This window comes from Argiope bruennichi, chromosome 6 (genome assembly GCF_947563725.1).
Source record: "Argiope bruennichi chromosome 6, qqArgBrue1.1, whole genome shotgun sequence".
Classification (NCBI taxonomy): domain Eukaryota; kingdom Metazoa; phylum Arthropoda; class Arachnida; order Araneae; family Araneidae; genus Argiope; species Argiope bruennichi.
The window spans coordinates 80,158,782-80,176,624 of NC_079156.1; the positions used below are offsets into that span (position 1 = coordinate 80,158,782).

A 17,843-nucleotide genomic window follows, 5' to 3' on the forward strand; every position below is an offset into this window, starting at 1 on the left:
TACCAATGATATCAATTTGGGTCTTTTTTTGAAAATAGGAGAAAAACTTCTAATGTCATTAAGATTATACTTAAAATATTTTTCTGAACATGGAAAAGGAATTCCAAAATTTTTAATAATCTTTTTTAATAACCTTTTTCAAAAATCTGTCAGTTTTCAGCAATACTATTATTTATTTAATTGCTCTAGTCCCGGCAAAAAGAAATATCATTGGAAGTTTTCCTAACATTCCAAAAATTCTTTCATTATTCTCAAGCTATTTTTTATTTAATTCCTTTAATCCCGGCAAATAGAAATATCGTTGAGAGTTTTCCTAGCATTCCAAAAATTCTTTCGTTATTCTCAAGCTATTTTTTATTTAATTGCTTTAATCCCGGCAAATAAAAATATCGTTGAGAGTTTTCCTAACATTCCAAAAATTCTTTCATTCATTATTCTCATGCTATTTTCCATTTAATTGCTCTAGTCTTGACAAATTAAAATATCACTGAAAATTTTTCTAACATTCTAAAAATTCTTTCACTCTTTCGTTATTATTCGTTATTTGTTATTGCCTGAGACTAGTTTAATAACTTTCAATATTCGACAGCAAGAGATATTTCGAGAACATTAGAAAATTATAAAATTAAAAGTAACCAAAACTTCTTTAATTGCATACACACGTGGAAAAAGAAGGAGAAAAAAAACACCATGCATCAGTGTTTTTTTGTTCGAATTGGAGGCATAACTCAAAATAAAAGAAAAGTATTCTTGTAAACATATTTGGAACCAAGCCGCGTTTATGTCATTTTGTAAGATGTTTGCAAAAATTGTCCAAATATAGTCAGAAACAATTCAACTTGATAATACGAAGAAATTTGCATTGTGTATTATGCATATTGAGATATAATATAATATTTAAACAAATATATAATAATTAATCTGTTAAAACCAATTATACTTAAAATTTATATTAAACAAGCAGATAAGAGAATGGTATCAAAATATCCTGATTTTATTTCCATTACTAGATAATATTTTCCGTTGTTGCATTTTTCAAGGCACAGACTTTGTTAATTAAATTTAAAGATCCAAATTGTAAGTTCTGATATTCACCGATGATCACTAAAATAAACAATGAAAACTGAAGCGTCAAAAAGAATTATATATATAAATTTGAACCGAAGTTAGTTTAACACTGGTCATTAATATTCTATATAAATGAACTTAATATTTGAAAAGAAAAGCTTAATTTCAATTGAATCCTTAGTAGTGTAGAAACGAGCATTATGTCTTTCAACGGGATTTCTTCATTCATAAATTTCTGCGTTTTATCAAATGGAGTTGCAACTGACTATAGAGAAGAAGCTATTCAAGCTTATTGAGGAAACTGGATATAGTGCTGATGTCGTTGCAATCGGGCATCAGGAGTCCTCTATATTTGATGCAGGACTCAGCGCAGCGCTGTCCCTCGAAGAAAGCTCCGTATGTCCTCTTGCACTGGGCGCAGTTGCTGATGCACATCCAAGTTGGACTGCGGCCGTAGCATTCCGGAAATGCCTCCATGAACAGAACGATTACAAGAAATACAACCCCCTTACGACGCAACATTCTTCTGAAAGAGAATATCATGTAAATAATCAGCATTGCACGCATACACACATAAAATCTATCCAATGTTGCAAAAAAAAAAAAAAAATTATGACGCAAAACTTAATATACTATGTTACATCAGGAATTAGTAAAGTACAAATAATATTATGACATGTTATATCGAAACTGACATGAACGTAAAAGTTACTAATAGATGTTGATCAAGAGTTAATACAATATAAAAGTTACTATGTATCACATTATTAATTTTTATAACATACAATTCCTTAAGCTTTTTTACCCAATCCCATTTGCGCAACTTAAATTGTAGACAAGACTCTAATTGCCGCCATTTAAAAAAAGATTCACTTTCTAATGCGCTCAACTCTTTAAATTTCCTCTATGTTTGTTGACAAAAAATTAATCTGAAAACTATCTTAATTAGAAATATTTAATTTAATTTAATATCTATTTTGAGTAAAATTATTTAATATTGATTAATACCTTATTTTTATTTATTTTGGGCTCACGGGAGCATTGTTATTAATAACTGTATTCTACTTTTAACTCGATATTGCCTTTTTCTACACGTCGCGTGTTATCTGTATACACGCAACCGATCATTTAAACATACAGTTTTATTATTTGGTTCAAATATACTTTGGAGGATGAGAATGTGCACCTCATAATGACATTCCTGAAATTGTAATTAGAATTTTAATCAATTAAAATTAAGCAAGATTTTGGTGTTTCACCGCTAAGAATCCAGGAAATATTATTGTATAAATATGATTTTTACAATGTTTTATAAATCAAGAATTATATTTGTGACAATACCAATTTTATTCCCTGCCACTTTCCCCCTAATTTTTATGTTTACAAAAAAACCATTTTATGCATAATTTTTAATTGTACTTTTCATTCTTGCATTGAATTTTTGCTCTTTTGTAAACTTCATAAAATATTCAATTGCTCTTTTTTTTTTCCATTTACGTACCAAGCAATTAATTTATTTTCCTTTTTTAATATTATTTGGTAATATTTTTATAGAGCTTTGATTTCACACTTTATTTATGCAGTTTCTTGTGCAATCTACAAACGTAATACACTAAGATATTAAGCAAACTTGAATGTAAATTCAGTATGCTGAACAATTGAAATTACTATTCTTTAATTGTTTATAACTACATTTCAATACAACTAATATGTTATAAGAGATACTCACATAATTCATATCAATTATCTGGCATTAATTTAATGATGTAATCAACAATACAGAAGAAACAGGAATTAAATTTATAGCAGCACATAAGATAATAAGGAACCAGATGTTAAATAATACGCATAGGTAAGATTTCCATGCCATTTTAATATTTGACTCGATTTCATCAAGAAGTTTCATACATTCAAAGAACAGAATAGCTGTAAGGCATTTGAAATAATCTTTCTTAATTTTCTACATCAATTTGAAGTTTAGGAATGCATTTTAAAAGAAACCAAGGATATAAAATTATACATTGAAGAATCGATTGATCGTCGAAGGCGGTTAGTAACAAATAAAGTATTTTCTAGAATACCCGTCTAATCGCCGAATTATTGCAGAGGCAATTTTGCATTCAATACTTGTTCTTCTAATACTTATAAAATCTAATAATTTCTACAAAGTTCAATCATACCAAACTGACTTTATTTAAATAATATAAATATTAATATTCTTCATTGCCAAAAAGTCTTTTATATTTAAATACGCTTTTAATCTTATCACCAAAATTGTAAATATATTTAATATCGAATTCGACAGCCAATAAAAAAAACAACATCCAAAATATATAACAAAGTGTTTTGCTAAATATTTATAAAATTGGCGGAATAAGTTAGAAAGAGGTATGCATTCTAGTTGTATTAGAATTAATAAAATTTACAATTTCTACAGGGTTTTTTTTGCCTTTTAATTTACCAAAATTGTATAATATAAGTATATATATATTTGAACTCATGAAGTTGTGCAAAGTTATCAATTTTAGATACAAATTTTAATCACGTCACTCTACAATACAGGAAAAAAAAATCTGATTTGAAGTAATTAAAAAACTAAACACGCTATTAAAATTCTTTCCCAGCATCAAAGCACTTACCTTATTTAGAAAAAATTATGAAGAACAAAATTCAATTGGAAGTAAATTCGAACCACTTAACTGTAAGAAAGTTCAGTGCGAATGTCGGGAACGTCTGACCAAAAAAAGACTTTTATAGGGCAGCCGAACAGCAGGACGGCAAGGAATAAGAACGCAGGGGGGGTCTTTGATTGAAAAGTCTCCATCTTGGATCTTTTATTTTTTTTTCAAGATCAAAAGAATTTAGGAACGCACAATAAATGCGAATTTGGATGAATATCATTCAACAGCCTACAAACATTTATTCTCCGATTTTTCTAAGATCAAAAATTCGTATTTTGTAATAATGCTTTTTTTTTTCAAATATTGGCAGATGTTTCGATGAAAGAATGAAATACTATTCTGGAAAACGAAAGTAGCGATGTATCTGTCAAGAAAATATGCTTTTATGTGGGTGGAAATCATCCTTTTGTAGTTCTAGTCAGTATTTCTGATTGTTTAGGACATAAGCGTGCTTTAAGCGAAAGTTACAAAAATCGAACAATATTTTACGGATTAGATTGCGCTCGTCCAATTAGAATTTATTATATAAAATCAATTAGAATTACCATCTCTTAAATCTTTCTCTGATTATAAATAATAATAATAATAATAAAATGCCACATTTTATTTTTGACTTTATAATATAATGAATAGAATAAAGTATACCATTTGGGCCCTTTACCGTTGATCAATTAGATGCAAAATTCGATGAAAATCAATATTTTAATATCAGAAATCACATACAAACTTTCTTTCATCCTGTTTCTTTATTTTCGAATTATCATATCCACATAAAAAAAAAGCAGATAAATATACGACTCATTATACTCTAAAAGCATTAAGTACAAAATAAAACACATAACTACGATTTCGGTATATAGATAATATGCTAAATTTCATCCCTCTAGCTTACTGCGTTTTTAAGTGATCAAGCGTTGTAGAATTTCGTACAAATTTTAATGCAGGTCTGCAACTCTAGTAATAAAATAATATGCCAAATTTTATTTTCTGTTTAGTTTATTGCATTTTTTTGAGCTATCAATTTACATGTTCATAGAAAAAAGATCTTCAAGAGACACTCTGAAGAGAAAATTCTAAAAATGAAATTATGTTTTTCAACCGGGATATTTTCAAAATCTCGAGTTCGACTATTAAATTATTTTCTCTACACTTCAATATGAGAAAGCAAAGCGTAAAAACTTTGATTATTACATTAACAGTCAATATCAAATATCAAAGTGCCGAAGCCGATATACATACACTAGGCTCCCGTTTTGTTTTTAGAGTTGCAGTATTAAAAAAAAATTGCATGATGACCGTTAGTGAACGAATAGTTCAATTATTTCTCATGCATGCCGTAAGAAGGAACTGAAACAGGTACCCAAAGTTTGAGATTATAACCGGATATCTAAGCCCTGAAGCCTATATCATAGGACCGGCCTTCTTGGTTGGCGGTTGGCCGCAGGACTAACAATTCCACCTGGAAAAAACTTCTTGTTATGATATATACGGCCATCTTATGGAAAATAATTTAGAAAGGGATAGAGGATATTTCGTTTTGGGACACGGGATGTTTATACCTTATATTGTAATAAGGGCCTACATTTCTTAGCAGAAGAATTAAATCCAGAGACAGAGAGAGGGGTTAGATTTAGGTGGATTGATTGGTTTCAAAAAGACTTGAAAAAAATTAAGGTGACAAATTGGAAAACCTTAACCAAGAACAGGGCGGCATGGTATATTATCATAAAAATATAGCGCTCATTATTAACTTTCTTTGTTGACTTACAGATATATACTTCGTTTATACAAAGTTAAATAATCTATAAATAAGAGGCATTAAAAACCACAAGCGAGATGCGAAAATCATAAGTCGATTAATACTAAGAAATAATTATTTTTTGAGTGTCATCAATGTTATGTTTGCACTTTTTAATAACCCATGGGAGTAGGTAAAGACTATTAACATTTTATGACAAATAATCAATATCGTATAATTGAAAATGCTGTTCCTATTTTTTTAAGCAGCACAAAAATTGACCAAAGCGTAGTAAAAAAAAAAATATTTTTCAACAAATAATTTGATCGTATTTATTGTAGGTGCAATTAATAGTATATTTCAACATCTAAAGTAGAGCTTAATATGGAAAAGAATATCGCTACAGTAAAAAAATTATTTTATATGATACCTGATGCTTGATATCAAGGTATATGAAATTATTATGGAACAAAGATTTACGACTTATTGCTTATCAACATAAATAAATATTTTTTGAGATAATAATATTTTCGTGTAGGATGAAGGATAAGAATATAATAAAAAGCATATATATATATGATTCATGGAGTAATAAAATTAGCTGTTATAATTGATTATTTTTAATATTCTCTAAATCTTTCTTATTATCACTGGCGGCTCGTCATCATAGAAATTTAAAGTGCTGTAGATATTTGCTACAGGGATTTTCACTATGCCTAGGAAATTTTCCCCAAATATTATAGTTACGTTTTCAAATTGAGCAACAAATTTTGGTATTATGATGAATATGTATTCCGTCTCTATTAGAAGAAATGATAATTAAAACTACCGAAAAGAATAACCCAATTTGTAAAGTCTCAAAATATATTTACCCATAGCTTTTTCTCCCTCGCAATTTCCAGCAGTGTGTCGTACAACTGTCGAACTGTTGATATTGACCGATGTTTCCACTGATTGGACATTTCCCAAGGCTTTTTCACTTCGGGTAGTTTTCGTCTTTGAGCGAACTGTTTGGTGCGTTTTGGCTTGTCTCAAGTTGGCGATGGCTTCCTCATTTTCAGCTATTCTTTGTTTTCGAGAACAAGCTGCTCTTTCCGCAGCTCTTTTTTTGATATTTTCCAGAGCTGCTTCGTGGGCTTTTTCTTGCCTTATTCTTGCGAGCTTTCTTTCATTTTCATTCCATCTTTCTAATGAAATAATCGGATTGTCATCAATGTGTGGAAACCGGGCCTTTGAAGATTCATAACTAAAAAAGAATTAATAAATCAATAAAAGAAGTATACTATATACTGAAAAAAGCTTAAAAATGTAGAATTATATATATATATTTAAAATAATAAAGAAAATCATCAAACCACCTGGTCCGATTTCATCACTTTTTATTTTATACCAAAGCTTAAAGCCTCTACATACACCATCCATAATAACCTTCACTCCTTTCATTTTCAATTTTCGAACAAGAAATAAAACTGTATATTATCTGTAGGAAAAAACCTTTGTCAGAATTCACCAACCCCAGCAACTGGACTGATTTATATAATTTCCATTTCATATAGAAACTTTTAATTTCTAAACACATTATCAAGGATTTGCTATTCCCATTACTGTCCGATATTTATAGAAGCCGAGAAAACATTAATTCCTTTAACACCCTCTACCGGAGAAAATCGCGATAGAATTCCACATTCTCTACCACTGGATTGTTTTGAAAATTTTTATCATATATTTAAGGTTAGGGATTTTAGATATAGCATCAATAACAAGCTCTCTCTATATTCGAGAAATGTCGAAATAAATTAAAAACCCTGCTTCATTGCACCTTTTATACGAGAAAAACTCTGACAGAGTTCTCTTGTCACAACTATTGTAGAGTCAACAAAAATAATGGGACATTTCTGTAATTTTTTCTATTTATTATCGCATCTGCATAAAACTGGTATTGATGTAATGGCTCAAAAGGATATATTTGTTTAGATGTATATATTAATTAACTGAGCTAATTAACTTAATTAATTAATATCCCGAAAATTTTCCCATTAAATCAGGCTTTTTTTTTTTTTTTTTTGCTTAATATACTGCTTATTATGAAAACAGTCTCCAACATGTTTTTGTATGGTTCTGATGAAAATTTCAAGTTTTATAGTTTTGAAAAATGGCACGTCTAATATTAAGTGAATTATAAAAACTTTTGATGATATCTTGGAAACCATATTATATTTCTCATCTTTTTTTTTTTTTTTTTTTTTTTTTTTTTATTTCAAAAACATAATTTTACTATACAAACGGATGAAATAAATTTTCGAATTAAAAGAATAATATATTTTATAAAATGGCCCTGATATAAAAAAGTGAATTGCAACATAGTAAAATGTTTACATGTTACAATTTAGCTTTAACAAAGCTGGAATACTAAAATATCGGAATCTTAAAAATTACTTGCACAATTATAACAGTGTTTGAAATATTTGAGAAAAAAAGTGTGTGTGTGGGTGAGAGAGAGAGAGAACATTACAAAATCCCCTGTCGATTGGAAACGTTTTGGAACTCCCACTTGTTGGAGAACTGTGTATTTGTTTCTATCTATCTATCTACTTGTCGCTATACATGAGTTTTAACTAATGTTATAAAATTGCCATTGGATTATTTGTAGATAAGATGATTTTTTTTATATAAAAAGTGGGATTTCTTTCTTATCAAAAATAAGTATATTTAAGCAGTTGATTAAAATATATAAGAAATTCTTATAAACATTTTATAAGAATACTTATGTTGCCGGATCGTGACATTTAACAAATCATTTATATTTTATTGCCTTTCTGTCTAAGATTCAATGATAAGAGATTGAATGTGCTTGAGTTTTTAAATAAAATTGAAGAATCATTACTATAGTTTAAATACTTTAGATTTCATTGGAAATAAGGATTTCAAATAAGAACGACAAAATCTGCCTATTTATGAATTACAATCAAATATAACTACAAATTTCCATTTTTCGTATTGAAAAGCGTTTTTTATCGAGGAATTTAAAAAATGTGATCATATTTGTTCAAGATATACTATTAGTTGTAATTACCATTTTATTTTGTATTTATCCTGAAATGTATAAATTGAGACGATGTAAGTCAAAGAAATTAAATTATTGAATCGTAAATAGTTGTATACCAACAGTAGTCACAATATTTGTGTACTACTAGTATACCAATAGAATAATAGTCTACCGATATATAGTAATATCATAGAAGTAATGATGGTATAATAGTATACCTTAGAATACCTTACCTTAGTAGTATACCTTATACCTTAGTATACCTTATTAGTAGTATACCTTATACCTTAATAGTATACCTTAATCAACCAATCAGCACAAAGATTGAAATAAATAAAATTTATCTTCATTTTTTTTTTCTGTCGCAACAATAAGAGCCTGTGCCTAGGACTTAATCACATTTATAGATAGAAACTTAGTATACAGATATCAGAGGTAATGTCCAACAAAATCGACATTGAATAGTCATTTCTATGATAATTTTCTTCTCTTGTGACGCTCATGTAGACTTATTTTCTTTCAAATGTATTCACTTATATCCTACTTATTTGATTGCTTATGATTAGTAATAACAACACCAATGTCATTCTCATTCAAACTAAATAATTAATCATTTATTCTCATCACATAATCTTATTGAATGAAGATAACTAAAACTTTTTTTTATCATAACCATAATATTAAACGAATCTGAAATACTGATATATGTACTGTTATTATGACCCAACCCTCAGTAAAAATTTCTTTTTCCGCTTCTCTAATCCTTTCCTTCTAAGTTCCCTGTGAAATTAAAAGAATTAACGATTACAAACTTTGTGAAATTTCAAGAACATTTTATCAATAGAAAAATAATAGAGGCAAAAAAGAGGGGAAGAGATCCTACACACCCATATTTGCAGGTTAATTCAAATTTTTGAAAAAAGTCTTTGAATTAATCAAATTTGATAGTTCGTCATCTTTGTTAATTGAATTCTTTCACATTCTAAAGTGGAATCGATTTTAGAATTTTTTGTCTTTTTGCCATCCATCACTCTTCAAAATCGTTGTGTTGTAAAGGAATAAGACACTTTTGTGTCTTCCAGCTTAGTTTTGAGTCAAGCAGAACGGGAGGTAGAAATAAGTGTTATCTCTACACCATACGAAGAGAGCAAGGAGGAGGGATTGTAAAGTTACAATGGTCACCTTGTTGTCCACTGACAACAATGAAAGTGACCTACACGGTAGTATTGTAATCGGACTATCTATTCTTGCCGTACGTCTGTCCTTCCTACCCAATTACGGCAGCAAAATCACGCCTTTGAAAACTTTGAAAGATAAATGTCTCAACTTCGTGTTGTTGTGTTTCCTTCTCAGTCATGACCTTGAGCAAGTACTCATAGTCGTTCGGAACTTGACATTTGAGGTTCTCTGACTGTCTTCCTGAAAAATTCAGCTTTCATTTGCTAACATACAGGTAGAATCTGCATTTCAAAATACCATACATAAGGGAGTGTAGCGAAAACCTTGATGCAAATTCCGATCAGACTTACTTGGGAATTTAATCGATTTCAAAGTTTGAATTCCAACATCACATAGAATAATCAGCTTATGTCTATTCTGTATTGTAAACCATTCTATATTGTTGTATTCTAGAATCACTATTCGCGTTTGCGATGCAGGAATTAAATAATGAAATAGCGAACAAACAAAAACTAATAGAATATTTCTTTTGCATATAAAATAACTCGATTGATAGTTGATATGCCTTGAACAACAACGATTTTTTTTAGTGTATATTTGTTTCATAATTCACATTCACAAAGCATTAAAGAAAGAATTTAAAGACTCGGCACATAATGTAATTTCAATAATATAAATAAGTCATATAAGACCAGAAAAAGAATACTGTAAAGTTTTCGAAGTAGAAAAAATTAATTAAATATTTGATTAGTTAGAAATTAACAAAATATGTTTGTCTTTTTTTACATTTTGAACTATTCCACCAATATATTTCTACTTTGTCTTTTATTTTAATCAGTCTTTTGACAATGTATTTATTGGTCTTAAAGTACTCATTTACCCGCGTTTAAATTAAGTTGATAATTCACACAAAGATAGCTTTTTTTATGATCCAGCATTTGTGAACGAAATTTGCAGTACTAATAAAAAAAAATAATACTTTATGAAGGAAATTGGCAGTCGATATTTTTTTTAAAAAAATCGTTTGGTTCAATTGGTATTTTAGTTAAGAGTAGATGATGAAAGGATTTTGTCTGTAATATTTATACAAAAGCAGCTTAAAGTTTAAAATTCATTTGATTTGATTTGCTCATATTTATTCATTTAATATATTTGTAAAAGCGTAAAAGCACTGGAAAGTACAATAAATATCTGTGAATTGGACTTTTTTGGTTGGTATTATTTAGTAATAAAAACTTTATTGAAGTTATTTGAATGTATGTTAACACAGTCGTGCGAATTTATCCTTTTGGAGAAAAATAAATATAATAAGATAATTGTTTTCAATAAAATAATTTATGATTATTCACATGATACAATTTTCAAGAACTGATAAAATGACGAATTCAGCCGATAAAATATTTTTAAAAATTTCGCGATTTTAAGTTAATTAAATAATTAGAAACCAAAAAAAAAAACGTTTTGTTATTATCCTTATTGCTACATGGCACAAGTATGGAATTGGAAATTAATGATTATTTTATGAATTTCAGATTTATGATTGTAACACTGCACCCGTTTATTCATTTTATTTAGGCAAAATTGAATCTACTCCATTCCCTAATACAATACACTAACTACTTCACGGAGTAATTAACCATACCCAATTGATTAGTTAAAGTAGTAATTAATTTCAGAAAAATACAGCATTAGAATTTTTCATCGTTGTATTTCACTTTAAAAGTTACCACAGAATGCATATTTCTGAAGTTGCTTTTGGATGCACGATGCTTTGGATGTCGATTGTTGTAAAAAAAAATAATCATCAAAATCCATCCATAACTTTATAACTTTTTTGGCAAAAAATGAAAAAAAAAAAGTATTAAAATATTGCGAAACTTCAAATTGTTCCATTAATCAAAATAGTAAATAGTAAAAGTAGATAAATAGTAATAGTATCAATCAAAATAGTATTGTAAAACTTCAATTGTTCCATGCGCATCAAAATAGAATATAAATTATTTTTTTAGATTATTTAGATAGATATTTTAATTCTATTTGCACAAAATTTTGCTTGTTTAACTTTATCGAAGGTACAATCTTTTAACTTCAAAAATTGAATTATTTAACATATTTTGAAATTAAAAAAAAATCATTGCAGTCATATTGCTTGAGGTCTTCAATAAAAAATTCTAAGATTCATAAATATTCTATTCATTCAAAATTATGCCATTATATGTTTATATAGTATAACATAAAAGTTTCAGAGTTGTAACTGAAAATATGATGCTCATGGAATATTTTAAAATTCCAGGATTTGATGGAAAAAAAAAACTGAGTCATACTGTCTAAATGTAAATAAATGGGAGAAGCATCCTAATATAAATAATTTTTAAAAAAAATTCTAATACTGAGAAAACAAATGAAGATACCAAAATAAATCTTTTTAAAAACTATTACTCGCAATCTTCCTATTCATAAATATAAAAATAAAAAAAAGCAATTTTTAGTCGATTTTTCACATTTTTTTTTATCGTTTATTGTATATTTAAAAGTCATATTTATACAACGTCTTTTGCATTAGCGTAAAAAAATTTATTACTATGAACAGATCAAATGCTATTGCAAAATAGTATTATTTTAAGAAAACAGTCACATTAATTGAATGTATAAACAATAAATAATTAATTAAAAAATTATTTAACTCACTTATACTTAATCTCCTCTATGTAAGCTTGCATATCTTCGTCTTCGCACATTTTGCAACGACGAGCCGACCGAGAGCCAATACAACCCATACTGGTACCTACAAGTACTTGCGATGAAATGCTATACAAGACAAGGACCTTCTTTACCGTGAGACCTACAGGTGAGTTGTAATAGAATCGTCCAGTCGCTTACCCATTGGCCACCATTCAGAAAATTTCCCCACAGAAAAGATCGCCGAAAGGGCTGAAATCCCCTTCTTTGAGGGTTAGACCAATAACATGATTGATGAAGTGTGACAAGTTTGTACAAATGTTGGATTAAAATGTTCGTTGGTGGTATAGATTATCTATGGGGATTTATAATGGTGACAAGCCAAAAATGGAAGACATTGAAAAGGATATTGAGAATGGTGAACGGAGATAAAAAGGTTTTGAAATAAAAGAATTTCAAAAAAGATTTTGGATAAGTTTTTATCTAACGCCTCCACAATGTAAAGCCATATTTTAAAAAGGATTAAATTTTATAAATCATTGCAGACCAATGTTTTCAATATGCACATTCTAGAGTTTGGCTATTTGAAATGGGTGGGATTTCAATAAACATTCAGTTTATCCAACAATTCGGATTATGAAACATTAAGTTTAAAATGGAATACAAATGGGGGAGGGGGGCACAAAAATTTTGAATAAAGAAAAAAAAAGGGGGAGGAAGAAACAATATAACATATACCCGTGATTCACACTTTCTGTCTAATTAAATGATCCCGTTGTGCTGTTATATGTTAATTATAGTACAGAAAGGATAATCTTACAAAACAAACAAACAAAATTTACTTTTAGTTTATAGTTTTTAATAAAGAAAATATATGAAAAAATTAAACAGCAAATAAATTTAATAATAGGTGTTATTATAATTATGATTTCAAAAAATAATTTTTAGTAAATAAGTATATTTGGATGCCACGTATAATTAAACTATTGCGCACAAAAAAGGAGCATTTAACGAACAAGAGCAATTTGGAAACCAAAACAGTTTATTTTTTATAATTTTTAGTTTTGAATTAAACGGATAAATCAAGAGTTTAAAAAAAAAAACTAATTATAGAGCAAATTTTAGCATAATATAAATTTATTTATTAACAACGTACAAACAAAATATTCCATTCCAACTGTTTAAACTGGATAGAACATTAGCTGATAATCCGGATTAAGTGAAAATCCAGCCTTTAATCGGATTAGAAACGAAAATCTGGCTACCTATCTGGAAAACAGCTGCGAAAATCTATTCGCTAATCTGAATTTCTGCAGAGCTGCTAGATTTGATTTGTAGCAAAGATTCAAGTTGTAATCTGGATTTACAGTGAGAGTCCAATCGATAATCTAGACTTAAGTATTACAGTATCCATATAATCTGTACAGTATCCATAAGACTAGGGAACAGCAGGCAGGGCAAGTGTTTGGGCGCCATTACAAGCTGCACAAAATGGTAAAATAAATAAACCCTTTTAAGAATAAAAGTATATTTTTACTTTTACTCTTATATCCCAAAACTAAAATAAAACATCTTGGAAAACAAAAATGAAGTTCTTTAATATTTTGATGTATTCAGTTAGCTGGAAATTTCTTACTATTTAAGTTTCGAGCGCAAATTCGTTAATGACATTCACAATAAAATCTTGAAAATTGGAAAATATATTTTTTGAATAATAAGTAAAAATAGGTATATCGCCATAATTATGAACGAATTATGTAAATATTATCTGACAAAACAAGATTAACATGAAATCAGACTTAGTACAAATAAAATCAAGAAGTCATTTTTCTATTAGCGAGAACTTCTACCAACCAGCAAAATAGTGATTAATATTCTGAAATAGTTAACAGGTTGTTTTGTATTACCATGAACTAAACTGAATCGGAAATCTATTTCTTTTAATAATATAAGTGTCCAAGCGTAGAAATTATGAGCAATGAGAGCTTTACTATGCTGAAAGATGGCGTAGATGGAATAAGGAATCATTGATTCGATATTTTTGCTATTTTTTGAGATTGGAATGAATATATTCTGTCAAAAAAGAACAAAAATCAAACCTTGGCAGTTCTTATTGTAATATATGTAGTGCTTTAAAACGAAATATTTGCTGAAGATACAGTTCTCATTTGCAAATTGGCTCAGTTGAAGAAGTTCATACAGCTAATAATTATTTAATTGTTGTACAGTATTTAGCATTGAATAATTAATTAATCGCACTTCCATCAAAAGATCTCTATATACTTCTGTATATAATACTATAGAACTTCAGTGCAAACATTATTTCAAAAGTTTTTGCATATTTTAATTATATTTTTGTTAATAATAACCTTCATAATTGCTGTACTATTTAATTTTTTAAAATTGTTTAATTAATCTGTTGAATAATTAAAATGCATTGATCGGTTATTAGACTATATTGTTTAAAATGCTTTATGTATAGTTATTTAAGTTTAATGTCAATTTTTTCTTCCCCATTTTAATGGGGGGGGGGGTAGAGAAATGGCTGGGGAAGCAAGAATATTCAGTTTGAAAAAGAAAGGAAACGCGCTGCTTTGATATTTGCCTTGTGAGCCATTTTATATAAGTATGCCTTAAATAGTTGCTTGGAATCTAGATTATATACTCAGATGTATTCGATGTACTCTCTTATTGAATATTATATTCCATCTCAGAAAAGCATTGTTAGTTTTAGAACGGGGCATTAATATAACGACACTAAACCATTTCAAAAAAACTTATTTGTATTAAAAACTCACTGATTCTTTTTAGTTTTATAGAAAAAAAATTCGCAGTTGAATATTTGAACAATATAAATCTTAAACATCAGTAGGATTTCCAGTAAAATAGATTTTTAGTTTTAGTTTTAAATTAGTTTTAAAAAAACTACTAGGAATATTGACATTTTTTAATAAATAATCGATTTTTAAGCACGAAATTATCAATTCCTGTTTTGTTAATTAATATAATAATAAAAATGAATTGATTAAAATTAATACGGCTCTGCCAAGTAAGTTTCTTAAGAAGTACTAATAATAATAATTTGATCTCCTGAACTTGATCTGAAACACAGTTTTTCCTCTGTTTATTATTATTATTTGTCCCAGAATCTAAATCACCCATTGCTTATTTTTGTATACAGCAAATCCCATTTTTTTTGGGGGGGGGGTAGGGGGGAGGTTCTCTCTTATACGAAGTACCTAATATACAAAGAGAAATATTCTAATAGCCAAGATATACGACTTCTGAATTTTGATGTACCTGCATGATTAAGAATATGCAGAGTGCGAAAAAAAAAATTTTTTTTAATTGTTTATTGATTTATCTGCGAACATGATAACTCAGAACGAAACAAATTAGACAAATTGAATTAAAATTATTTTGTTATCTTACCACCAACCAAAGGGAGTGATCGCCTCGTAACTTTCTCGCATGTTCTCTAAAAGATATGCATCATAAATCGTACGCCGTTGGCGAGCAATAGCTTACAAAAGAGCTACTGGAGTGCAATCTTTGGCGATATCATTAGCAATTAATCGTTGAAATACGAGTAACAGAGAAATATCACAAAACCGAACATATATTTTGGACGCCCTTTTTCAGACTGATTGAAACCAAAATTTGACACAGAATTACAAATTTATTTAGACAATCATATATGAAATTTCTTATATTTCATTATCTTTTTTTTTTGAACTATCGCGTTTACACGCTATAATTCTAAAATATAGACAGACGGTGAATGTATCTCTTGACAGATTGGGTTATTAATTTGATACATATCTTATCTATATTTTAGACGTTAAATCTGTGTAGTAAATTTTATCACTCTCCTTATCTCTATGTATTTATCCTTATCTCTATCTCTTTATCCTTATCTTTATCTCTATCTTTGTTTATTGTGTTAACTTATATTTGTACTGTCAGAAAGGTATATTTCCTCTGAATGGATTTCGTTCAGAAGTTGATAGAAATCTGCAAGTTTCGAAGTCATATACCTAATTTCATTCGTCTAGCCCAAAGGGTTTTGGGGTTATCGTGCTCACAGACAGACATCATTCCAAAAATACTCCTCCATTACTCCTCTTCGGATTCAGGGAGGTTTGATTTTTTTAGTTTTAGTTATATTAACATCCCGTTTTAAGCAACATTAGGGCTATTTTGGGAAGGACCTCGTAATTTTGAAATGCAGTCAGATGACGAGGACGACACTTGAGTTGGCACAGGGAGGTTTGGAACGTAAAAATTTTCAAAAACCTCGAGTTAGAATTTGTATACTTCGTATACGAGAAAGTAAAAATGCTGATTTCTATCGAATATACATAATTCTTGAAATTTTCTATTCGTACTTATGCATGTCAACAAAATAACACGCAAATGTAGGGAATTAGGTGGAAGAAATTCAGTATGTGATTATCATCAAAATTGAATATCTGTATTAAATTTTTGGAACATTGCGTTAAAAAAGTTGATTGTCCGTGGATTTGTCTTTTCGCTGAAATATGAACGTAATAATTAAAAAACGCAACAAAGCAAAAGAATGGATTTGAATGCTAGAGCCTTTGGAAGAGAATAAAAGTCATTAAATGTAAAGGCCATAGATCAAATAACTAATCTTGTTACATTTTTGAGTTACCGTTTCAACAAACAGACATACTTCTAAACATGCATCTTTTTATTAGAATTGCAAGTCCAAAGCATGAAGAATATATGGCACAGTAAGAGCAAGATTATTTTAAGAAATGATTTGAAAGCAATTCAGTTTTCTACAATAAACTACTTTGCAATAATGAGCCCCCGTCTGCTCAAATAGTGGTTGACCTCCAATTGCAGAACCGCTTCAAATTAATTGTACTAATAGGACAACTTGTTTGAAATAACAAAAGCTATTATAATGACAAAAACGGATCAATCAACTCAGCTTTTCTCAGAAAAACCGTATTAATGTAAATCTGGATAATACTGCTCAAAATTAGAATTCAATGCACAATCATTGTCAAAAATACTGCCAACAGATTTTTTGTATGTTATGACCAATATGATTAATTAGCTATTATTAATGTTAATAGCGGTTAGTATTAACTAATCGCTTTTGGCTATCAGAAGGTTCGCCAAGGTTAAATAGCGTAAACATAATTTCATGTCCCTGATTATGTCAAAATATCAGTCATTGAAACCTGATAAGAAGTTAATAAAGAAAGGCGCATCATTTTAATTGTTTTACATATGTTATATTCATAGTCCACATGAATCTTTCTATTGGGAAAGAGTTTCTTGATACAATAGTAGTTTTAAAAACATTAATGTCCGGTTCATCATCTTATTTCCGCAGCATCGAAAATTCTCTTTTTATTCGTCTTATGAACTGTACAGATTTAAAAAGAATCCTTTTTCCTCAGCTATCAACAACGAA

General features: G+C 28.7%; 1 protein-coding gene across 1 annotated transcript; it reads right to left on the minus strand.

Moving 5' to 3' along the window:
* Positions 1-1,408: 1,408 nt before the first annotated feature.
* On the minus strand, positions 1,409-13,065 carry LOC129973011 (uncharacterized). Its single transcript, XM_056087356.1, has 3 exons — positions 12,401-13,065; positions 6,360-6,733; positions 1,409-1,594 (listed from the first exon to the last, which is right to left on the minus strand). Exons 1-3 carry the CDS (start codon positions 12,487-12,489, stop codon positions 1,557-1,559), a joined length of 501 nt encoding a protein of 166 aa, XP_055943331.1. The 5' UTR covers positions 12,490-13,065; the 3' UTR covers positions 1,409-1,556.
* Positions 13,066-17,843: the final 4,778 nt, after the last annotated feature.

Coding starts and splice junctions, on each gene's coding strand:
- LOC129973011 (XM_056087356.1), bottom strand. CDS start 12,489: ATGGGTTGTATTGGCTCTCGGTCGGCTCGTCGTTGCAAAATGTGCGAA. Junction 6,734..12,400: donor ATAGAGGAGATTAAGTATAA/GTGAGTTAAATA, acceptor ATTCTTTTTTAG/TTATGAATCTTCAAAGGCCC. Junction 1,595..6,359: donor CGAGGGAGAAAAAGCTATGG/GTAAATATATTT, acceptor ATTCTCTTTCAG/AAGAATGTTGCGTCGTAAGG.